The 25,610-nt window shown below is 42.5% G+C and overlaps 2 protein-coding genes across 2 annotated transcripts in view; both read right to left on the reverse strand.

Moving 5' to 3' along the window:
* The window catches only part of LOC139471957 (uncharacterized), a 32,549-nt gene extending 13,660 nt beyond the window's left edge, over positions 1-18,889 (reverse strand). Inside the window, exons 1-10 of the mRNA XM_071254468.1 lie at positions 18,731-18,889; positions 17,829-17,966; positions 16,063-16,347; positions 13,779-14,063; positions 11,532-11,816; positions 9,249-9,533; positions 7,137-7,250; positions 4,683-4,967; positions 2,399-2,683; positions 116-400 (exon numbers count right to left, since the gene is read on the reverse strand). Coding sequence (XP_071110569.1) covers positions 116-400; positions 2,399-2,683; positions 4,683-4,967; positions 7,137-7,250; positions 9,249-9,533; positions 11,532-11,816; positions 13,779-14,063; positions 16,063-16,347; positions 17,829-17,966; positions 18,731-18,889 — 2,406 coding nt within the window. The remainder of the gene's footprint in view (positions 1-115; positions 401-2,398; positions 2,684-4,682; positions 4,968-7,136; positions 7,251-9,248; positions 9,534-11,531; positions 11,817-13,778; positions 14,064-16,062; positions 16,348-17,828; positions 17,967-18,730) is intronic.
* Positions 18,890-21,271: 2,382 nt separating this feature from the next.
* LOC139471958 (uncharacterized) lies at positions 21,272-25,365 on the reverse strand. The gene is made up of 2 exons (XM_071254469.1): positions 25,282-25,365; positions 21,272-22,561 (listed from the first exon to the last, which is right to left on the reverse strand). Exons 1-2 carry the CDS (start codon positions 25,363-25,365, stop codon positions 21,272-21,274), a joined length of 1,374 nt encoding a protein of 457 aa, XP_071110570.1.
* Between the last annotated feature and the right edge of the window lie 245 nt (positions 25,366-25,610).

Below are 25,610 nucleotides of genomic sequence, written 5' to 3' on the forward strand. Positions count from 1 at the left end.
CAGTATCTGAAAGTTGACATTGTACAGGGTGGTACAGAAACCAAGGCTACAGTTGCAATAATGCTGTCAAATGTCCAGCATTTGGTAGGAATATGGAGACATAGTTGTTTTTAACCGTGGAGTCCACCTCCTTTGCCACCTCCTCCATGTCCGCCTCCTCCTTTGCCACCACCTCCATGTCCGCCTCCTCCTTTACCCCCACCTCCGTGGCCGCCTCCTCCTTTGCCACCGCCGCCTTTACCACCGCCTCCTTTCCCGCCTCCTCCTTTGCCACCGCCGCCTTTACCACCGCCTCCTTTGCCACCGCCTCCCTTGCCGCCGCCGCCTCCTTTGCCGCCACCGCCTCCTTTGCCACCACCGCCGTGGCCACCATAGGCTGAACCAAAGAGAGCTGTGAACACTGCAAAGATAAACAGCGTATCAGTGGTTTTACATTATCAGACAGGGTATGCTTATACTTCTAAATGGTAGACAGTTTCCAAGCAAAGCTTTATTATGCATTTAGCCGCATAACAGTTGAAAGAAGTAGCCCATAATGAAAGCTTCAGTAAACACATCACTCAGGCACGTTTATAATTGATAAGTCAGAATGTCGATGTTAGAATTTCTGTACTTACCCAAGGCCACCACGAGAGCAACTTTAAATATTTGCATCTTGGAGCTTACGTCTATTCACTTTTAGAATAAACACTCTGGATGACAATGTGACAGCTTACAGGGTCTTATATACGAATGAAACAGGAAATCAACATACTTAATCTCAATACTAGCACTGGATGAAGCATGATATTTGATTATTTACTGGTACTTTTTCCCCCAGCTTTTGTTTTGAAATAAAATTACATTATGTAATATCACCTTGACTTTTGTCATTTTCCATTCTTTATCATGTACATCTTCCTGCATGATCATCAAAGTCATGCTGTGTATCTGCGACCTAACCTGGAATCCCTGGGTTCTTTCACTGCTGGATCGCATGCTGGGTATATTGAATCATCCAATGAAATGACATCAATACCCATATAGAAAAAAGTGAATGAACAGAAGACTCATAAAAGGAAGCGACAATGCATTAATGGCAGTGCCATATTTCGGAGATGTGCTGACGCTGGTTACTTGGAGTAGACATTTTGTTGGTGTTGTGTCAAGTTACAAATATAGTGGATTGTATATGGAACAAAGATTGCAGACGGCATGGTAGATTTGAATAAATGCATAAAAATCATGGAACCGATGGTATGCTACTAGTATTTGCACTATTTTGATGGACTTAAATTAGCATTTCACCAGAGTTTTATTGAAGGTAATACATACAGAGGGTGTGGTATATTTGAATAAATGCAGAAAACCCATGCAACCGATGGTATGATGCATGCACTAGATCAGCAATATTTTGATGAACTTAAACTAGCATGTCACCAGAGGTGTATTTGAGGTAATACATACAAAACCTTTTGTCTTGACTTTTGACTATATTCGGTGTGTGTCAGCATATGTGGCACTATTTGTGATATCATAATTCTGTGTATAATACAGCCACTTTGGATTCTGAAAATTGCACTGAATAGAAAAAGAGATGTTAGAGCTCCTGATTGTAGCTGGAAGCTGTGTGTGTTTCAGCTATGAGTTTTAAACCGAGAAAATAACGACAGTTCATGCCTACACATATATTTGTTGTTCTCACCCTTGCTTCGAAGGCTTTGTCAGCCGTGATTCAGAGGTTTTTACAGCTTCTTACGGGTGATTTTTCTAAAACTACTTTGAGGCAGGAGGCAGACAATTGAGATTATATTTAGACTACCTATTTTTCAGTCGCATTGGAAACACGTGTACGTTTATCAATACAATTGACACATTATCTGTGTATATGAACGTGTCCTTTAAGGTGCAACAGGTGCAAAAATTAAGACATGTTTACTCGGAACCAGACCACTGATACATTATGCAAAGCATATTCGCACAATACAGATGTTGATTTTGTTTTTACTTTCGATAAACAATCCCAATAACATCAGCTTTGCATTGATGCCTACTTTTGGTGAGGATACCAATTGTATGAGGTGCTGAAAATAGTTTCAGAAAGATGGTGAGCAATGTTTTTCAATAAAAACGACCTTCTTTCATCCATTGTGCCCTTGTATCAAACATGGGTTCTCAGTACATGTGGCTGTTGGTCTCTAAGATTAGAAATTAACAGCATGTGTGTTGTGTAACCAGCCATTATCAGCCTGTCAAAATAAATTCATGAAAGGGAAGGCTTATTTCTCATCGTTTTATTTTCTACAGTATCTGAAAGTTGACATTGTACAGGGTGGTACAGAAACCAAGGCTACAGTTGCAATAATGCTGTCAAATGTCCAGCATTTGGTAGGAATATGGAGACATAGTTGTCTTTAACCGTGGTGTCCACCTCCTTTGCCACCTCCTCCATGTCCGCCTCCTCCTTTGCCACCACCTCCATGTCCGCCGCCTCCTTTACCCCCACCTCCGTGGCCGCCTCCTCCTTTGCCACCGCCGCCTTTACCACCGCCTCCTTTCCCGCCTCCTCCTTTGCCACCGCCGCCTTTACCACCGCCTCCTTTGCCACCGCCTCCCTTGCCGCCGCCGCCTCCTTTGCCGCCACCGCCTCCTTTGCCACCACCGCCGTGGCCACCATAGGCTGAACCAAAGAGAGCTGTGAACACTGCAAAGATAAACAGCGTATCAGTGGTTTTACATTATCAGACAGGGTATGCTTATACTTCTAAATGGTAGACAGTTTCCAAGCATATCTTTATTATGCATTTAGCCGCATAACAGTTGAAAGAAGTAGCCCATAATGAAAGCTTCAGTAAACACATCACTCAGGCACGTTTATAATTGATAAGTCAGAATGTCGATGTTAGAATTTCTGTACTTACCCAAGGCCACCACGAGAGCAACTTTAAATATTTGCATCTTGGAGCTTACGTCTATTCACTTTTAGAATAAACACTCTGGATGACAATGTGACAGCTTACAGGGTCTTATATACGAATGAAACAGGAAATCAACATACTTAATCTCAATACGAGCACTGGATGAAGCATGATATTTGATTATTTACTGGTACTTTTTCCCCCAGCTTTTGTTTTGAAATAAAATTACATTATGTAATATCACCTTGACTTTTGTCATTTTCCATTTTTTATCATGTACATCTTCCTGCATGATCCTCAAAGTCATGCTGTGTATCTGCGACCTAACCTGGAATCCCTGGGTTCTTTCACTGCTGGATCGCATGCTGGGTATATTGAATCATCCAATGAAATGACATCAATACCCATATAGAAAAAAAGTGAATGAACAGAAGACTCATAAAAGGAAGCGACAATGCATTAATGGCAGTGCCATATTTCGGAGATGTGCTGACGCTGGTTACTTGGAGTAGACATTTTGTTGGTGTTGTGACAAGTTACACATATAGTGGATTGTATATGGAACAAAGATTGCAGACGGCATGGTAGATTTGAATAAATGCATAAAAGTCATGGAACCGATGGTATGCTACTAGTATTTGCACTATTTTGATGGACTTAAATTAGCATTTCACCAGAGTTTTATTGAAGGTAATACATACAGAGGGTGTGGTATATTTGAATAAATGCAGAAAACCCATGCAACCGATGGTATGATGCATGCACTAGATCAGCAATATTTTGATGAACTTAAACTAGCATGTCACCAGAGGTGTATTTGAGGTAATACATACAAAACCTTTTGTCTTGACTTTTGACTATATTCGGTGTGTGTCAGCATATGTGGCACTATTTGTGATATCATAATTCTGTGTATAATACAGCCACTTTGGATTCTGAAAATTGCACTGAATAGAAGAAGAGATGTTAGAGCTCCTGATTGTAGCTGGAAGCTGTGTGTGTTTCAGCTATGAGTTTTAAACCGAGAAAATAACGACAGTTCATGCCTACACATATATTTGTTGTTCTCACCCTTGCTTCGAAGGCTTTGTCAGCCGTGATTCAGAGGTTTTTACAGCTTCTTACGGGTGATTTTTCTAAAACTACTTTGAGGCAGGAGGCAGACAATTGAGATTATATATAGACTACTTATTTTTCAGTCGCATTGGAAACACGTGTACGTTTATCAATACAATTGACACATTATCTGTGTATATGAACGTGTCCTTTAAGGTGCAACAGGTGCTAAAATTAAGACATGTTTACTCGGAACCAGACCACTGATACATTATGCAAAGCATATTCGCACAATACAGATGTTGATTTTGTTTTTACTTTCGATAAACAATCCCAATAACATCAGCTTTGCATTGATGCCTTCTTTTGGTGAGGATACCAATTGTATGAGGTGCTGAAAATAGTTTCAGAAAGATGATGAGCAATGTTTTTCAATAAAAACGACTTTCTTTCATCCATTGTGCCCTTGTATCAAACATGGGTTCTCAGTACATGTGGCTGTTGGTCTCTAAGATTAGAAATTAACAGCATGTGTGTTGTGTAACCAGCAATAATCAGCCTGTCAAAATAAATTCAAGAAAGGGAAGGCTTATTTCTCATCGTTTTATTTTCTACAGTATCTGAAAGTTGACATTGTACAGGGTGGTACAGAAACCAAGGCTACGGTTGCAATAATGCTGTCAAATGTCCAGCATTTGGTAGGAATATGGAGACATAGTTGTCTTTAACCGTGGTGTCCACCTCCTTTGCCACCTCCTCCATGTCCGCCTCCTCCTTTGCCACCACCTCCATGTCCGCCTCCTCCTTTACCCCCACCTCCGTGGCCGCCTCCTCCTTTGCCACCGCCGCCTTTACCACCGCCTCCTTTCCCGCCTCCTCCTTTGCCACCGCCGCCTTTACCACCGCCTCCTTTGCCACCGCCTCCCTTGCCGCCACCGCCTCCTTTGCCGCCACCGCCTCCTTTGCCACCACCGCCGTGGCCACCATAGGCTGAACCAAAGAGAGCTGTGAACACTGCAAAGATAAACAGCGTATCAGTGGTTTTAAATTATCAGACAGGGTATGCTTATACTTCTAAATGGTAGACAGTTTCCAAGCAAAGCTTTATTATGCATTTAGCCGCATAACAGTTGAAAGAAGTAGCCCATAATGAAAGCTTCAGTAAACACATCACTCAGGCACGTTTATAATTGATAAGTCAGAATGTCGATGTTAGAATTTCTGTACTTACCCAAGGCCACCACGAGAGCAACTTTAAATATTTGCATCTTGGAGCTTACGTCTATTCACTTTTAGAATAAACACTCTGGATGACAATGTGACAGCTTACAGGCTCTTATATACGAATGAAACAGGAAATCAACATACTTAAACTCAATACTAGCACTGGATGAAGCATGATATTTGATTATTTACTGGTACTTTTTCCCCCAGCTTTTGTTTTGAAATAAAATTACATTATGTAATATCACCTTGACTTTTGTCATTTTCCATTCTTTATCATGTACATCTTCCTGCATGATCATCAAAGTCATGCTGTGTATCTGCGACCTAACCTGGAATCCCTGGGTTCTTTCACTGCTGGATCGCATGCTGGGTATATTGAATCATCCAATGAAATGACATCAATACCCATATAGAAAAAAGTGAATGAACAGAAGACTCATAAAAGGAAGCGACAATGCCTTAATGGCAGTGCCACATTTCGGAGATGTGCTGACGCTGGTTACTTGGAGTAGACATTTTGTTGGTGTTGTGACAAGTTACACATATAGTGGATTGTATATGGAACAAAGATTGCAGACGGCATGGTAGATTTGAATAAATGCATAAAAGTCATGGAACCGATGGTATGCTACTAGTATTTGCACTATTTTGATGGACTTAAATTAGCATTTCACCAGAGTTTTATTGAAGGTAATACATACAGAGGGTGTGGTATATTTGAATAAATGCAGAAAACCCATGCAACCGATGGTATGATGCATGCACTAGATCAGCAATATTTTGATGAACTTAAACTAGCATGTCACCAGAGGTGTATTTGAGGTAATACATACAAAACCTTTTGTCTTGACTTTTGACTATATTCGGTGTGTGTCAGCATATGTGGCACTATTTGTGATATCATAATTCTGTGTATAATACAGCCACTTTGGATTCTGAAAATTGCACTGAATAGAAGAAGAGATGTTAGAGCTCCTGATTGTAGCTGGAAGCTGTGTGTGTTTCAGCTATGAGTTTTAAACCGAGAAAATAACGACAGTTCATGCCTACACATATATTTGTTGTTCTCACCCTTGCTTCGAAGGCTTTGTCAGCCGTGATTCAGAGGTTTTTACAGCTTCTTACGGGTGATTTTTCTAAAACTACTTTGAGGCAGGAGGCAGACAATTGAGATTATATATAGACTACTTATTTTTCAGTCGCATTGGAAACACGTGTACGTTTATCAATACAATTGACACATTATCTGTGTATATGAACGTGTCCTTTAAGGTGCAACAGGTGCTAAAATTAAGACATGTTTACTCGGAACCAGACCACTGATACATTATGCAAAGCATATTCGCACAATACAGATGTTGATTTTGTTTTTACTTTCGATAAACAATCCCAATAACATCAGCTTTGCATTGATGCCTACTTTTGGTGAGGATACCAATTGTATGAAGTGCTGAAAATAGTTTCAGAAAGATGGTGAGCAATGTTTTTCAATAAAAACGACCTTCTTTCATCCATTGTGCCCTTGTATCAAACATGGGTTCTCAGTACATGTGGCTGTTGGTCTCTAAGATTAGAAATTAACAGCATGTGTGTTGTGTAACCAGCAATAATCAGCCTGTCAAAATAAATTCAAGAAAGGGAAGGCTTATTTCTCATCGTTTTATTTTCTACAGTATCTGAAAGTTGACATTGTACAGGGTGGTACAGAAACCAAGGCTACAGTTGCAATAATGCTGTCAAATGTCCAGCATTTGGTAGGAATATGGAGACATAGTTGTCTTTAACCGTGGTGTCCACCTCCTTTGCCACCTCCTCCATGTCCGCCTCCTCCTTTGCCACCACCTCCATGTCCGCCGCCTCCTTTACCACCACCTCCGTGGCCGCCTCCTCCTTTGCCACCGCCGCCTTTACCACCGCCTCCTTTCCCGCCTCCTCCTTTGCCACCGCCGCCTTTACCACCGCCTCCTTTGCCACCGCCTCCCTTGCCGCCACCGCCTCCTTTGCCGCCACCGCCTCCTTTGCCACCACCGCCGTGGCCACCATAGGCTGAACCAAAGAGAGCTGTGAACACTGCAAAGATAAACAGCGTATCAGTGGTTTTACATTATCAGACAGGGTATGCTTATACTTCTAAATGGTAGACAGTTTCCAAGCATAGCTTTATTATGCATTTAGCCGCATAACAGTTGAAAGAAGTAGCCCATAATGAAAGCTTCAGTAAACACATCACTCAGGCACGTTTATAATTGATAAGTCAGAATGTCGATGTTAGAATTTCTGTACTTACCCAAGGCCACCACGAGAGCAACTTTAAATATTTGCATCTTGGAGCTTACGTCTATTCACTTTTAGAATAAACACTCTGGATGACAATGTGACAGCTTACAGGGTCTTATATACGAATGAAACAGGAAATCAACATACTTAATCTCAATACGAGCACTGGATGAAGCATGATATTTGATTATTTACTGGTACTTTTTCCCCCAGCTTTTGTTTTGAAATAAAATTACATTATGTAATATCACCTTGACTTTTGTCATTTTCCATTCTTTATCATGTACATCTTCCTGCATGATCATCAAAGTCATGCTGTGTATCTGCGACCTAACCTGGAATCCCTGGGTTCTTTCACTGCTGGATCGCATGCTGGGTATATTGAATCATCCAATGAAATGACATCAATACCCATATAGAAAAAAGTGAATGAACAGAAGACTCATAAAAGGAAGCGACAATGCATTAATGGCAGTGCCATATTTCGGAGATGTGCTGACGCTGGTTACTTGGAGTAGACATTTTGTTGGTGTTGTGACAAGTTACACATATAGTGGATTGTATATGGAACAAAGATTGCAGACGGCATGGTAGATTTGAATAAATGCATAAAAGTCATGGAACCGATAGTATGCTACTAGTATTTGCACTATTTTGATGGACTTAAATTAGCATTTTACCAGAGTTTTATTGAAGGTAATACATACAGAGGGTGTGGTATATTTGAATAAATGCAGAAAACCCATGCAACCGATGGTATGATGCATGCACTAGATCAGCAATATTTTGATGAACTTAAACTAGCATGTCACCAGAGGTGTATTTGAGGTAATACATACAAAACCTTTTGTCTTGACTTTTGACTATATTCGGTGTGTGTCAGCATATGTGGCACTATTTGTGATATCATAATTCTGTGTATAATACAGCCACTTTGGATTCTGAAAATTGCACTGAATAGAAGAAGAGATGTTAGAGCTCCTGATTGTAGCTGGAAGCTGTGTGTGTTTCAGCTATGAGTTTTAAACCGAGAAAATAACGACAGTTCATGCCTACACATATATTTGTTGTTCTCACCCTTGCTTCGAAGGCTTTGTCAGCCGTGATTCAGAGGTTTTTACAGCTTCTTACGGGTGATTTTTCTGAAACTACTTTGAGGCAGGAGGCAGACAATTGAGATTATATATAGACTACCTATTTTTCAGTCGCATTGGAAACACGTGTACGTTTATCAATACAATTGACACATTATCTGTGTATATGAACGTGTCCTTTAAGGTGCAACAGGTGCTAAAATTAAGACATGTTTACTCGGAACCAGACCACTGATACATTATGAAAAGCATATTCGCACAATACAGATGTTGATTTTGTTTTTACTTTCGATAAACAATCCCAATAACATCAGCTTTGCATTGATGCCTACTTTTGGTGAGGATACCAATTGTATGAGGTGCTGAAAATAGTTTCAGAAAGATGGTGAGCAATGTTTTTCAATAAAAACGACCTTCTTTCATCCATTGTGCCCTTGTATCAAACATGGGTTCTCAGTACATGTGGCTGTTGGTCTCTAAGATTAGAAATTAACAGCATGTGTGTTGTGTAACCAGCAATAATCAGCCTGTCAAAATAAATTCAAGAAAGGGAAGGCTTATTTCTCATCGTTTTATTTTCTACAGTATCTGAAAGTTGACATTGTACAGGGTGGTACAGAAACCAAGGCTACAGTTGCAATAATGCTGTCAAATGTCCAGCATTTGGTAGGAATATGGAGACATAGTTGTCTTTAACCGTGGTGTCCACCTCCTTTGCCACCTCCTCCATGTCCGCCTCCTCCTTTGCCACCACCTCCATGTCCGCCGCCTCCTTTACCACCACCTCCGTGGCCGCCTCCTCCTTTGCCACCGCCGCCTTTACCACCGCCTCCTTTCCCGCCTCCTCCTTTGCCACCGCCGCCTTTACCACCGCCTCCTTTGCCACCGCCTCCCTTGCCGCCGCCGCCTCCTTTGCCGCCACCGCCTCCTTTGCCACCACCGCCGTGGCCACCATAGGCTGAACCAAAGAGAGCTGTGAACACTGCAAAGATAAACAGCGTATCAGTGGTTTTACATTATCAGACAGGGTATGCTTATACTTCTAAATGGTAGACAGTTTCCAAGCATAGCTTTATTATGCATTTAGCCGCATAACATTTGAAAGAAGTAGCCCATAATGAAAGCTTCAGTAAACACATCACTCAGGCACGTTTATAATTGATAAGTCAGAATGTCGATGTTAGAATTTCTGTACTTACCCAAGGCCACCACGAGAGCAACTTTAAATATTTGCATCTTGGAGCTTACGTCTATTCACTTTTAGAATAAACACTCTGGATGACAATGTGACAGCTTACAGGGTCTTATATACGAATGAAACAGGAAATCAACATACTTAATCTCAATACGAGCACTGGATGAAGCATGATATTTGATTATTTACTGGTACTTTTTCCCCCAGCTTTTGTTTTGAAATAAAATTACATTATGTAATATCACCTTGACTTTTGTCATTTTCCATTCTTTATCATGTACATCTTCCTGCATGATCCTCAAAGTCATGCTGTGTATCTGCGACCTAACCTGGAATCCCTGGGTTCTTTCACTGCTGGATCGCATGCTGGGTATATTGAATCATCCAATGAAATGACATCAATACCCATATAGAAATAAGTGAATGAACAGAAGACTCATAAAAGGAAGCGACAATGCATTAATGGCAGTGCCATATTTCGGAGATGTGCTGACGCTGGTTACTTGGAGTAGACATTTTGTTGGTGTTGTGACAAGTTACACATATAGTGGATTGTATATGGAACAAAGATTACAGACGGCATGGTAGATTTGAATAAATGCATAAAAGTCATGGAACCGATGGTATGCTACTAGTATTTGCACTATTTTGATGGACTTAAATTAGCATTTCACCAGAGTTTTATTGAAGGTAATACATACAGAGGGTGTGGTATATTTGAATAAATGCAGAAAACCCATGCAACCGATGGTATGATGCATGCACTAGATCAGCAATATTTTGATGAACTTAAACTAGCATGTCACCAGAGGTGTATTTGAGGTAATACATACAAAACCTTTTGTCTTGACTTTTGACTATATTCGGTGTGTGTCAGCATATGTGGCACTATTTGTGATATCATAATTCTGTGTATAATACAGCCACTTTGGATTCTGAAAATTGCACTGAATAGAAGAAGAGATGTTAGAGCTCCTGATTGTAGCTGGAAGCTGTGTGTGTTTCAGCTATGAGTTTTAAACCGAGAAAATAACGACAGTTCATGCCTACACATATATTTGTTGTTCTCACCCTTGCTTCGAAGGCTTTGTCAGCCGTGATTCAGAGGTTTTTACAGCTTCTTACGGGTGATTTTTCTAAAACTACTTTGAGGCAGGAGGCAGACAATTGAGATTATATATAGACTACCTATTTTTCAGTCGCATTGGAAACACGTGTACGTTTATCAATACTATTGACACATTATCTGTGTATATGAACGTGTCCTTTAAGGTGCAACAGGTGCTAAAATAAAGACATGTTTACTCGGAACCAGACCACTGATACATTATGCAAAGCATATTCGCACAATACAGATGTTGATTTTGTTTTTACTTTCGATAAACAATCCCAATAACATCAGCTTTGCATTGATGCCTACTTTTGGTGAGGATACCAATTGTATGAGGTGCTGAAAATAGTTTCAGAAAGATGGTGAGCAATGTTTTTCAATAAAAACGACCTTCTTTCATCCATTGTGCCCTTGTATCAAACATGGGTTCTCAGTACATGTGGCTGTTGGTCTCTAAGATTAGAAATTAACAGCATGTGTGTTGTGTAACCAGCAATAATCAGCCTGTCAAAATAAATTCAAGAAAGGGAAGGCTTATTTCTCATCGTTTTATTTTCTACAGTATCTGAAAGTTGACATTGTACAGGGTGGTACAGAAACCAAGGCTACAGTTGCAATAATGCTGTCAAATGTCCAGCATTTGGTAGGAATATGGAGACATAGTTGTCTTTAACCGTGGTGTCCACCTCCTTTGCCACCTCCTCCATGTCCACCTCCTCCTTTGCCACCACCTCCATGTCCGCCGCCTCCTTTACCACCACCTCCGTGGCCGCCTCCTCCTTTGCCACCGCCGCCTTTACCACCGCCTCCTTTCCCGCCTCCTCCTTTGCCACCGCCGCCTTTACCACCGCCTCCTTTGCCACCGCCTCCCTTGCCGCCGCCGCCTCCTTTGCCGCCACCGCCTCCTTTGCCACCACCGCCGTGGCCACCATAGGCTGAACCAAAGAGAGCTGTGAACACTGCAAAGATAAACAGCGTATCAGTGGTTTTACATTATCAGACAGGGTATGCTTATACTTCTAAATGGTAGACAGTTTCCAAGCATAGCTTTATTATGCATTTAGCCGCATAACAGTTGAAAGAAGTAGCCCATAATGAAAGCTTCAGTAAACACATCACTCAGGCACGTTTATAATTGATAAGTCAGAATGTCGATGTTAGAATTTCTGTACTTACCCAAGGCCACCACCAGAGCAACTTTAAATATTTGCATCTTGGAGCTTACGTCTATTCACTTTTAGAATAAACACTCTGGATGACAATGTGACAGCTTACAGGGTCTTATATACGAATGAAACAGGAAATCAACATACTTAATCTCAATACGAGCACTGGATGAAGCATGATATTTGATTATTTACTGGTACTTTTTCCCCCAGCTTTTGTTTTGAAATAAAATTACATTATGTAATATCACCTTGACTTTTGTCATTTTCCATTCTTTATCATGTACATCTTCCTGCATGATCATCAAAGTCATGCTGTGTATCTGCGACCTAACCTGGAATCCCTGGGTTCTTTCACTGCTGGATCGCATGCTGGGTATATTGAATCATCCAATGAAATGACATCAATACCCATATAGAAAAAAGTGAATGAACAGAAGACTCATAAAAGGAAGCGACAATGCATTAATGGCAGTGCCATATTTCGGAGATGTGCTGACGCTGGTTACTTGGAGTAGACATTTTGTTGGTGTTGTGTCAAGTTACAAATATAGTGGATTGTATATGGAACAAAGATTGCAGACGGCATGGTAGATTTGAATAAATGCATAAAAGTCATGGAACCGATGGTATGCTACTAGTATTTGCACTATTTTGATGGACTTAAATTAGCATTTCACCAGAGTTTTATTGAAGGTAATACATACAGAGGGTGTGGTATATTTGAATAAATGCAGAAAACCCATGCAACCGATGGTATGATGCATGCACTAGATCAGCAATATTTTGATGAACTTAAACTAGCATGTCACCAGAGGTGTATTTGAGGTAATACATACAAAACCTTTTGTCTTGACTTTTGACTATATTCGGTGTGTGTCAGCATATGTGGCACTATTTGTGATATCATAATTCTGTGTATAATACAGCCACTTTGGATTCTGAAAATTGCACTGAATAGAAGAAGAGATGTTAGAGCTCCTGATTGTAGCTGGAAGCTGTGTGTGTTTCAGCTATGAGTTTTAAACCGAGAAAATAACGACAGTTCATGCCTACACATATATTTGTTGTTCTCACCCTTGCTTCGAAGGCTTTGTCAGCCGTGATTCAGAGGTTTTTACAGCTTCTTACGGGTGATTTTTCTAAAACTACTTTGAGGCAGGAGGCAGACAATTGAGATTATATATAGACTACCTATTTTTCAGTCGCATTGGAAACACGTGTACGTTTATCAATACAATTGACACATTATCTGTGTATATGAACGTGTCCTTTAAGGTGCCAGACCACTGATACATTATGCAAAGCATATTCGCACAATACAGATGTTGATTTTGTTTTTACTTTCGATAAACAATCCCAATAACATCAGCTTTGCATTGATGCCTACTTTTGGTGAGGATACCAATTGTATGAGGTGCTGAAAATAGTTTCAGAAAGATGGTGAGCAATGTTTTTCAATAAAAACGACCTTCTTTCATCCATTGTGCCCTTGTATCAAACATGGGTTCTCAGTACATGTGGCTGTTGGTCTCTAAGATTAGAAATTAACAGCATGTGTGTTGTGTAACCAGGCATTATCAGCCTGTCAAAATAAATTCATGAAAGGGAAGGCTTATTTCTCATCGTTTTATTTTCTACAGTATCTGAAAGTTGACATTGTACAGGGTGGTACAGAAACCAAGGCTACAGTTGCAATAATGCTGTCAAATGTCCAGCATTTGGTAGGAATATGGAGACATAGTTGTCTTTAACCGTGGTGTCCACCTCCTTTGCCACCTCCTCCATGTCCGCCTCCTCCTTTGCCACCACCTCAATGTCCGCCGCCTCCTTTACCACCACCTCCGTGGCCGCCTCCTCCTTTGCCACCGCCTCCTTTACCACCGCCTCCTTTCCCGCCTCCTCCTTTGCCACCGCCGCCTTTACCACCGCCTCCTTTGCCACCGCCTCCCTTGCCGCCGCCGCCTCCTTTGCCGCCACCGCCTCCTTTGCCACCACCGCCGTGGCCACCATAGGCTGAACCAAAGAGAGCTGTGAACACTGCAAAGATAAACAGCGTATCAGTGGTTTTACATTATCAGACAGGGTATGCTTATACTTCTAAATGGTAGACAGTTTCCAAGCATAGCTTTATTATGCATTTAGCTGCATAACAGTTGAAAGAAGTAGCCCATAATGAAAGCTTCAGTAAACACATCACTCAGGCACGTTTATAATTGATAAGTCAGAATGTCGATGTTAGAATTTCTGTACTTACCCAAGGCCACCACGAGAGCAACTTTAAATATTTGCATCTTGGAGCTTACGTCTATTCACTTTTAGAATAAACACTCTGGATGACAATGTGACAGCTTACAGGGTCTTATATACGAATGAAACAGGGAATCAACATACTTAATCTCAATACGAGCACTGGATGAAGCATGATATTTGATTATTTACTGGTACTTTTCCCCCCAGCTTTTGTTTTGAAATAAAATTACATTATGTAATATCACCTTGACTTTTGTCATTTTCCATTCTTTATCATGTACATCTTCCTGCATGATCATCAAAGTCATGCTGTGTATCTGCGACCTAACCTGGAATCCCTGTGTTCTTTCACTGCTGGATCGCATGCTGGGTATATTGAATCATCCAATGAAATGACATCAATACCCATATAGAAAAAAGTGAATGAACAGAAGACTCATAAAAGGAAGCGACAATGCATTAATGGCAGTGCCATACTTCGGAGATGTGCTTACGCTGGTTACTTGGAGTAGACATTTTGTAGGTGTTGTGTCAAGTTACACATATAGTGGATTGTATATGGAACAAAGATTGCAGACGGCATGGTAGATTTGAATAAATGCATAAAAATCATGGAACCGATGGTATGCTACTAGTATTTGCACTATTTTGATGGACTTAAACTAGCATGTCACCAGAGTTTTATTGAAGGTAATACATACAGAGGGTGTGGTATATTTGAATAAATGCATGAAACCCATGCAACCGATGGTATGATGCATACACTAGATCAGCAATATTTGGATGAACTGAAACTAGCATGTCACCAGAGGTTTATTTAAGGTAATACATACAAAACCTTTTCTTTTGACTTTTGACTATGTTCGGTGTGTGTCGGCATATGTGGCACTATTTGTGATATCATAATTCTGTGTTTTATACAGCCACTTTGGATGCTGAAAATTGCACTGAATAGAAGAAGAGATGGTAGAGCACCTGATTGTAGCTGGAAGCTGTGTGTGTTTCAGCTATGAGTTTTAAACCGAGAAAATAACGACAGTTCATGCCTACACAGATATTTGCTGTTCTCACCCTTGCTTTGGAAGGCTTTGTCAGCCGTGATTCAGAGGTTTATACAGCTTCTTGTTGGTGAATTTTCTAAAACTACGTTGAGGCAGGCAGCAGACAATTGAGATTATATGTAAACTACCTATTTTTCAGTCGCATTGGAAACACGTGTACGTTTATCAATACAATTGACACATTATCTGTGTATATGAACGTGTCCTTTAAGGTGCAACAGGTGCTAAAATTAAGACATGTTTACTCGGAACCAGACCACTGATATATTATGCAAAGCATATTCGCACAATACAGATGTTGATTTTGTTTATACTTTCGATAAACAATCCCAATAACATCAGGTTTGCTTTGCTGCCTACTTTGGGTGAGGATACCAATTGTATGAGGTGCTGAAAATAGTTTCAGAAAGATGGTGAGCAATGTTTTTCAATAAAAACGACCTTCTTTCATCTATTGTGCCCTTGTATCAAACATAAGTTATCAGTACATGTGGCTGTTGGTCTCTAAGATTAGAAATTAACAGCATGTTTGTTGTGTATCCAGCAATAATTAGCCTGTCAAAATGAATTCAAGAAAGAGAAGGGTTATTTCTCATCGTTTTATTTTCTACAGTATCTGAAAGTTGACATTGTACAGGGTGGTGCAGAAACCAAGGCTACAGTTGCAATAATGCTGTCAAATGTCCAGCATTTGGTAGGAATATGGAGACATAGTTGTCTTTAACCGTGGTGTCCACCTCCTTTGCCACCACCTCCATGTCCGCCTCCTCCTTTGCCACCACCTCCATGTCCGCCGCCTCCTTTACCACCACCTCCGTGGCCGCCTCCTCCTTTGCCACCGCCGCCTTTACCACCGCCTCCTTTCCCGCCTCCTCCTTTCCCGCCTCCTCCTTTGCCACCGCCTCCTTTGCCACCGCCTCCCTTGCCGCCGCCGCCTCCTTTGCCGCCACCGCCTCCTTTGCCACCACCGCCGTGGCCACCATAGGCTGAACCAAAGAGAGCTGTGAACACTGCAAAGATAAACAGCGTATCAGTGGTTTTACATTATCAGACAGGGTATGCTTATACTTCTAAATGGTAGACAGTTTCCAAGCATAGCTTTATTATGCATTTAGCCGCATAACAGTTGAAAGAAGTAGCCCATAATGAAAGCTTCAGTAAACACATCACTCAGGCACGTTTATAATTGATAAGTCAGAATGTCGATGTTAGAATTTCTGTACTTACCCAAGGCCACCACGAGAGCAACTTTAAATATTTGCATCTTGGAGCTTACGTCTATTCACTTTTAGAATAAACACTCTGGATGACAATGTGACAGCTTACAGGGTCTTATATACGAATGAAACAGGAAATCAACATACTTAATCTCAATACTAGCACTGGATGAAGCATGATATTTGATTATTTACTGGTACTTTTCCCCCAGCTTTTGTTTTGAAATAAAATTATATTATGTAATATCACCTTGACTTTTGTCATTTTCCATTCTTTATCATGTACATCTTCCTGCATGATCATCAAAGTCATGCTGTGTATCTGCGACCTAACCTGGAATCCCTGGGTTCTTTCACTGCTGGATCGCATGCTGGGTATATTGAATCATCCAATGAAATGACATCAATACCCATATAGAAAAAAGTGAATGAACAGAAGACTCATAAAAGGAAGCGACAATGCATTAATGGCAGTGCCATATTTCGGTGATGTGCTGACGCTGGTTACTTGGAGTAGACATTTTGTTGGTGTTGTGTCAAGTTACACATATAGTGGATTGTATATGGAACAAAGATTGCAGACGGCATGGTAGATTTGAATAAATGCATAAAAATCATGGAACCGATGGTATGCTACTAGTATTTGCACTATTTTGATGGACTTAAACTAGCATGTCACCAGAGGTTTATTGAAGGTAATACATACAAAACCTTTTGTCTTGACTTTGGACTATATTTTGTGTGTGTCGGCATATGTGGCACTATTTGTGATATCATAATTCTGTGTTTTATACAGCCACTTTGGATTCTGAAAATTGCACTGAATAGAAGAAGAGATGTTAGAGCACCTGATTGTAGCTGGAAGCTGTGTGTGTTTCAGCTATGAGTTTTAAACCGAGAAAATAACGACAGTTCATGCCTACACAGATATTTGCTGTTCTCACCCTTGCTTCGAAGGCTTTGTCAGCCGTGATTCAGAGGTTTTTACAGCTTCTTGTTGGTGAATCTTCTAAGACTAAAACATGGGTTCTCAGTACATGTGGCTGTTGGTCTCTAAGATTAGAAATTAATAGCATGTGTGTTGTGTAACCAGCAATAATCAGCCTGTCAAAATAAATTGAAAATAGGGAAGGGTTATTTCTTATCGTTTTATTTTCTACAGTATCTGAAAGTTGACATTGTACAGGGTGGTGCAGAAACCAAGGCTAGAGTTGCAATAATGCTTTCAAATGTCCAGCATTTGGTAGGAATATGGAGATATAATTGTCTTTAACCGTGGTGTCCACCTCCTTTGCCACCCCCTCCATGTCCGCCTCCTCCTTTGCCACCACCTCCATGTCCGCCGCCTCCTTTACCCCGACCTCCGTGGCCGCCTCCTCCTTTGCCACCGCCGCCTTTACCACCGCCTTCTCCTATACCACCGCCTCTTTTAATGATTCGTGTGTTAGTGAATGTTGGTTAACTCCACAGGCAGCAATCCTGATTATGATCTTTGTTTTGTCCGTATCCTCCCATGTTTGAGGGTTCCAAAAACGTAGTGAACGTCTGAGTAGACGACCTGCGTCATTGCGACCTGAAAGTCAACTTTCCCTTTATGTCGAGCACTATTCCAGCAGCTCAAGCCTTTGGTGTCTACATCTGAGGTACAATCAAGCATGCTCTTCCAAATTGTTGTTTAATCCAGCTTAATGTTACACCAGTCACGGCAAAATGTCTTATGGTAGACATGTGGAGGACATTATTCAATTTGACACACCAGTGACATAGATAATCCCTATTTTGACTTGTACCACATGTTCCCCTTTTTTTCAAGTGAACAACTGACTTGCTTTTGCGTGTGTTTGTAACGGTTGCTATCCACTGGGGCAGGATTTCTCACCTTTCGCGAACATCTGATATCATTATTTACTATTTGACAGTGATTCATAAACACATGTTCATTATATAGTCGAAATCGCACACTTGACTCTGCAATACTGACCAAAGCGGTGCCAAATCAAACTCACTCACTCAATCTATTCCCGACCCATTTCCCCAGTCTTCAAAGAACAAAGTGCATCGCCCTGAATCACACCATACGTTTCACTCCACCGCCCGGAGCGTCAAGTGCGTCCACGACTGATTGCTGCCCGCATCACCACCGCTGACTGTGGATGGTCCTGGGTGACTGCATCACCACAGCTGACTGCGCATGTCCGGGGTGACTGGGTATCGACCAGACTTTGCCACCAGGGACTGACAGATGTGTCGGGTCGTCACCTGCAGCACGGTGAACCAGATGCCCGCTAATGCTGAGGTGCACGGCCAAGGTGTGTTCCCTGACAATAGGTGCCATCGCGTACAGCAGGACTGACGAACGGGAGATGGCGCTCGATAAGACAGTTAATCATCCAAGTACGCCGATAACATGAGCTATCGGATACGGTTGGCTGGAAAATACTAGATTGAAATAAAAGATGATTATCGCACACAGTGCACACGTTCTTTTAAACTGAATAACTGTGTGGCTTCACCCTTTCGAATTAAAATTCAGTGCAATGAAACAACTCGGGCTATTTAGCATCCTCTGGGAGGTTCACGGACTAACAATTAGGAGGGAAGATATTTGGGAGGGGTAAATTGTTTCATACAGGAGGAAATATTAATTTGTTTTGCCTTGTGTTAAAGTTTATCTTTGTTAACCACTATGTCAACGCGTCCGATGAAGATCCGGGTTAAATAGGTCCTCAGCAATCCGTGCTTGCCATAAAAGGCGACTATGCTTGTCGTAAGAGGCGACTAACGGGATCGGGTGGTCAGGCTCGCTGACTTGGTTAATACATGTTATCGCATCCCAATTGCGTAGATCGGTGCTGATGATGTCAATCACTCAGTCTGGCTTGTCTGGTCCAGACTCGATTAGTTACGGACCACTGTCATATAGCTGGAATATTGTTGGGTGCGACGTTAAACAACCAACAAACGAACAAGCTATATCGACGCATAACACAATCTCTTTGTGTCTCTTTTGAAGATAGGAGGTATGGGTGCTCCAGTCGTCTAAGGTGCCGGAACTAGCCATACAGTGTTACGTTCCTTAGAGGTACCAGAATCCTATGATCTTAAGTTCGAATCATTTTGACATGCCCTGCAATAACGGAAATACTCTTCAGAGCGGCGTTAAACCATACTCCATCATTAGGTGTAGTACTATTCTCAGGTTCTGCAACGTATCTTTATACGTTTTAGCATTCATCACGCTTACTCAGTTAAGCGAACACTTAGTGTCATCAAAACATTTTTACAGAGATTTTGTGATGGGGTTTTGAATGTATTGATTCGATTATCTTTTTCATTCTTTTCGAACAGAGATCTGATAATGAATATAGCATGACCGCTTTTACCTTTTGTTGCTAATGCAGCACTCTATACTAGTATTGTGTGTTGACAATTTCATTTTTTTACAGTTTGCAGCGTAAATCTTTTCAACAAGCATTTTCGGAGACGGCTAGCAGGTTAGTGTAAACAACAACAGATCGTGTTATTTATTAAAGGAAAAAAACGCAGCAAAGAGGGTTTGGGTGATCCTGACACAGGTTCGTCATTAGCTCAGGGCCCTTGTCCCCTCCACACGTAGCCAGGATAGCGAATGTCAGACTACAGATGGGGAGGTACCAAACCTAAGGCAGCGTGAACAATGGGGAGTCGGACAACTTGGTATTTGGGATGAAATTTCGAAAGCGAAGTCCGCATATTTGCCGTGTTTATCCTGAATCTTGTGAATCACGTTGGTGTCAAAAGGGACAGAAAAAAAATCATTATAAATTATTTCATTGGACTTATCAAAAAGGACAAGATCAGGTGTGTTGGCCTAGATAGGTCTGAAACTGTATACGGGCCTATTCCAAAGAATTATATTTTATCATTTTACATGACGCCCTCTACATATTCCGGGTACATATAGACCTCTATGACAAACCCTCAAGCATTGCGAAGACGGTAATAAAATGATCAAGCCACACCAACATGTCGCTTAAGATACTGTATTTGTGCCAAAGCGGGGCATCCACTGACAATGTGTTGGACAGTCTCATTAAATTCATTACATAATCTACATTTCATATTTACATTTTGATGCAATTTATTATTATTAATATTAATATTAATATTAATATTATTATTATTATCATTATTATTATTATTATTATTATTATTATTATTATTATTATTATTATTATTATGTCAGCAACATCAACATCGTCATCATCTAATATCAAGAACAATGTTAAGTGTGCATGTATATTTATTTTTTGGTCATTTTGTTTTACATTTTCCCTTTTAGTATGACAACACACTTAATCTTCGACAAATTAGAAAACAAGGATGCGGTCCTCATATACTCTCAGATAATCGTCATGCTAAACAGGAAGGCATTCTGAGACCGACATGTTTCAAAGTTTGAATGACGTCTCTCTGTGAAACATTTGAAATCGTGAAATGCTTTCCGGCTGCCTTGTGAAACAGATAGCCCCCTTCCCGTGATGCACACCACTCCATTTGTCATTCTGACAGGGGCTTATTTTCAACCAAGAGGGAAGTCTCCTCTCTGTTCCATGTTCTCCTCTATATGCCAGTTGTCAGCATCCCACACATGTACCTCCCTGCTTGCTCCAGGGACACGTGCGCGGGATGGGGATGGAGGGGTGGGTGGTGTGGGTAGGGGTGGTGAGGAAGCACCTCACACATTACCTCCCTGCCTGCTCCAGGGACACGTGCGCAGGATGGGGATGGAGGGGTGGGTGATGTGGGTAGGGGTTGTCAGGAAGCACCTCACACATGTACCTCCATGCTTGCTCCAGGGACACGTGCGCGGGATGGGGATGGAGGGGTGGGTGGTGTGGGTACGGGTGGTGAGGAAGCACCCCACACTGGTACCTCCCTGCCTGCTCCAGCGACACGTGCGCAGGATGGGGATGGAGGGATGGGTGATGTGGGTAGGGGTTGTCAGGAAGCACCTCACACATGTACCTCCATGCTTGCTCCAGCGACACGTGCGCAGGATGGGGATGGAGGGGTGGATGGTGTGGGTAGGGGTGGTGAGGAAGCACCTCACACATGTACCGCCCTGCCTGCTCCAGGGACACGTGCGCGGGATGGGGATGGAGGGATGGATGGTGTGGGTAGGGGTGGTGAGGAAGCACCCCACACATGTACCTCCCTGCTTGCTCCTGGGAAACGTGCGCGGGATGGGGATGGAGGGGTGGGTGGTGTGGGTAGGGGTGGTGAGGAAGCACCTCACACATGTACCTCCCTGCTTGCTCCAGGGACACGTGCGCGGGATGGGGATGGAGGGGTTGGTGGTGTGGGTAGGGGTGGTTAGGAAGCACCCCACACTGGTACCTCCCTGCTTGCTCCAGCGACACGTGCGCAGGATGGGGATGGAGGGGTGGGTGGTGTGGGTAGGGGTGGTGAGGAAGCACCTCACACATGTACCGCCCTGCCTGCTCCAGGGACACGTGCGCGGGATGGGGATGGAGGGATGGATGGTGTGGTTAGGGGCGGTGAGGAAGCACCCCACACATGTACCTCCCTGCTTGCTCCTGGGAAACGTGCGCGGGATGGGGATGGAGGGGTGGGTGGTGTGGGTAGGGGTGGTGAGGAAGCACCTCACACATGTACCTCCCTGCTTGCTCCAGGGACACGTGCGCGGGATGGGGATGGAGGGGTTGGTGGTGTGGGTAGGGGTGGTGAGGAAGCACCCCACACTGGTACCTCCCTGCTTGCTCCAGCGACACGTGCGCGGGATGGGGATGGAGGGGTTGGTGGTGTGGCTGGTGGTGGTGAGGCAGCACCCCACACTGGTACCTCCCTGTCTGCTCCATGGACACGTGCGCAGGATGGGGATGGAGGGGTGGGTGGTGTGGGTAGGGGTGGTGAGGAAGCACCTCACACATGTACCGCCCTGCCTGCTCCAGGGACATGTGCATAGGATGGGGTAGGGACTGGAGGAAGCACCCCACACATGTACCTAAGATTGTAATGTTAAACATTTGTGGCCGCAAATAACAGCTCAATGTTTCTGATGCGACTTTATCACTCATTATGCACTCACTGGCCACGTCTACAGGAAATATGGTAAAATGTCATGTAGGCTCATCGTGTCTCCTTCAGGCAACAGAAAACCCTTCAGGCATTTACAATTGTAGAGACCGCCTCCGTGGTCTAGAGGTAGAGCGTCCGCCCGGAGAGCGGAAGGTCCGGGGTTTGATCCCCGGCCGCGTCATTCCAAAAGACGTTAAAAGATGGTACTTGTTTTTACCCTGTCTGGCCCTCGGCATTAAGGGGCTAAAACAAGGACTGGTCGGCTCGGCGTCAGTATACTGTCTCTGGGTGGGATCGGCATCAGTTCGGACCAGTTCAAGCAGCCACACACACACACACACACACACACACACACACACACACACACACACACACACACACACACACACACACACACACACACAGTGCAATAATCTTGGACGCTACGTTAAGCTCCATTTTCTCCATTTCATCTCACCTTAAGGTACGGACAAGTGCTACTTTAAGGTTTAGCTGGAGATGCCCTAGGGCCTAAGGTCAGTGTTTCGATCTCCGACCGCGTCTTATCAATAGATGCTGAAGGGTGTGACTTGATGTTACACTGTAACACGTACTGGTCCGCTGGGAGTCAGTATAATGTCTGAGTGGTGTAATAATGTTAAACTACGGTATGTCAGCGGCCTGTACATTTAAAAACGCCGTTAGTCCGGACTAGCACAAGCATCCACACACACACACACACACGTTCATGCACGTCGCTATTTTAATAAAATAATATTAATCTTGAACCTTACGTGTAATGTCTTTTAAGCATAAGTTTGTCTTCAGGTATATGAAAGGTGTTATTTCTAAGTTCATGTGACCCGTGAAGATACGGGGTAGAATAGGTTCTCAGCAACCCATGCTTGCCATAACAGGCGACTATGCTTGTTGTAAAGGGCGACTAACTGGATCGGGTGGTCAGGCTCACTGACTTGGTTGATACATGTCATCGTATCCAAGTTGCGTGGATTGATGCCCATGATGTCAATCACAGGGTTGTCTGAACCAGACTCGATTATTTACAGACCGCCGTCATACAACTGGAATATTGCTGAGTGCGGCGTTAAACAACAAACAAACAGATACTAAGTTCATGTCAACAACTGATAGTTCTACTCTTAAACCAGTATCAATATTCATTTACCATGTTATGTAAATTAGAATATGAACTGTTTAACGTATTTGCAACCCCTCCGAAAATAGAATTATACTGTTGGCCAGCTGGGGAGAATGTTAGATATATCGTGTGTCTTTATCAAATATATATAATGTCAACGCCAGAGAATAACCAGCCTCGATTATCCGATTAAATAGATCTCAAAAGGTAAAATAGGGGCGAAACTTGTATGAATGGATTACTGAACATGCAGTGGTGCAGACTGAAATTGGTGAAAAGGTTTCAAGATCAGGTCGATTGCTCCGCGGTCTGGAGGTAGAGCATCCGCCCGGAGAGCGGAAGGTTCGGTGTTTGATCCCCGGCTGCGTCATACCAATGACGTTAAAAGATGGTACTTGTTGTTACCCTGTCTCGCGCTCGGCATTAAGGGGCTAAAACAAGGACTAGTCGGCTCGGAGTCAGTATACCGTGTCTTAGTGGGGTATTTATTTATTTGTTTTGAAACAAAATTACTTTCTTCAAGATTATTGGGGAAAAAACACTTTTACAAACAGAACCCCTCCGCCCGCCACCCCACCCCACAATATAAACATAAATACGTAAATGTATCATCAAGAAAACATAAATTACCAACACTAATATCTCATTCACTGGCGTTAAACCTGCTATACGCCAATATGCAAAAGATCAGCGATAGCACAGCTGGAATGAACTGATTTGAATAGTCCTCATGCCAGGCATCCAAACACAGGACATTGTGCATTTTCTGGACTGGCTTGAAATCATGAAGTTGTAATGCGGCGATGTCGTTCAGGACATATTCACTGCAGACGTTGATAGGTTTAAGAATATAAACTGAAGGCCGGATATTGCATAAATTTTATGGCATCAAACTACGTTTTTCTGTGAATAGCAATATGTGACACTTAAAGTTATCTTCTTATTCACATTCCTTTTTATTGGAAGAAGAGATCCACCTCAGTGCATCCCTTGCAATAGTACAATCACAGTCAAGAACGTTTCGGTCCCCCGCGAAGCTAGTTATTACATGCATGCTAATAAAACAGCTAAAACTAATATTAACATTCCGGCTCGGAGTTTTGAATAAGTCATTATAAGTCATACATCGCGTTACGATGCCATGCTGTGATATTTAAACACTCATTAAAATGTTAAACGTAATTCATTGCTGACGTCCTCTGAACTCCTGAAGTTATGCGGAATTCCTGTCATTTAACTGTGAAGCAATTTCACTGAAAAATAATGTTTCTGTATATGACTTTGAGGTAGACTGACTGTATTGCTGTCATTTACAGACAGTTGCTTGAAAACGTGATCACCTTCAGCCTACGAAGAATAACTGAGTTACAAAGACATCAAGGACAAAAGAGTTTATTTGATAGCAAATGAATCGATTTGACCAGATTCTTCCTCATATTTTTCCGTTAGTCACCAGTCTGTCCAATCACTCCATTGATGACTGGACCCACGAGTGCATGGAATTGTACCAGTGCTTTACGCGCTGTCGTGAGGAATGTAACCTTGAACTCTGACCTCTTGGCGCGTGCCACAACTGTCTCGCCCACGCACATCACGTGATCTAAATTAGGTTGCCCAATGAGGCCCAAGTGCAGCTGTCTATGCGGCTGCGCAGTCGGCGAGAGACTGCATCTGTCTCAATCACACTCAGTGGTGAACACATTAATTTGTTATCGCGCTGCACGAGAAATCGGTTAATGTATGCGTAGGGTTTCTGTCAGGTTGGAGATTAGGGGTGGGGCAGGCGGATGGGGGATGGGAGGGGAGAGGGGGTGGTGGTTGCAGACAGACCGAGTCA

This window comes from Haliotis cracherodii, unplaced genomic scaffold (genome assembly GCF_022045235.1).
Source record: "Haliotis cracherodii isolate W230 unplaced genomic scaffold, xgHalCrac1.p SCAF_23, whole genome shotgun sequence".
Lineage (NCBI taxonomy): Eukaryota > Metazoa > Mollusca > Gastropoda > Lepetellida > Haliotidae > Haliotis > Haliotis cracherodii.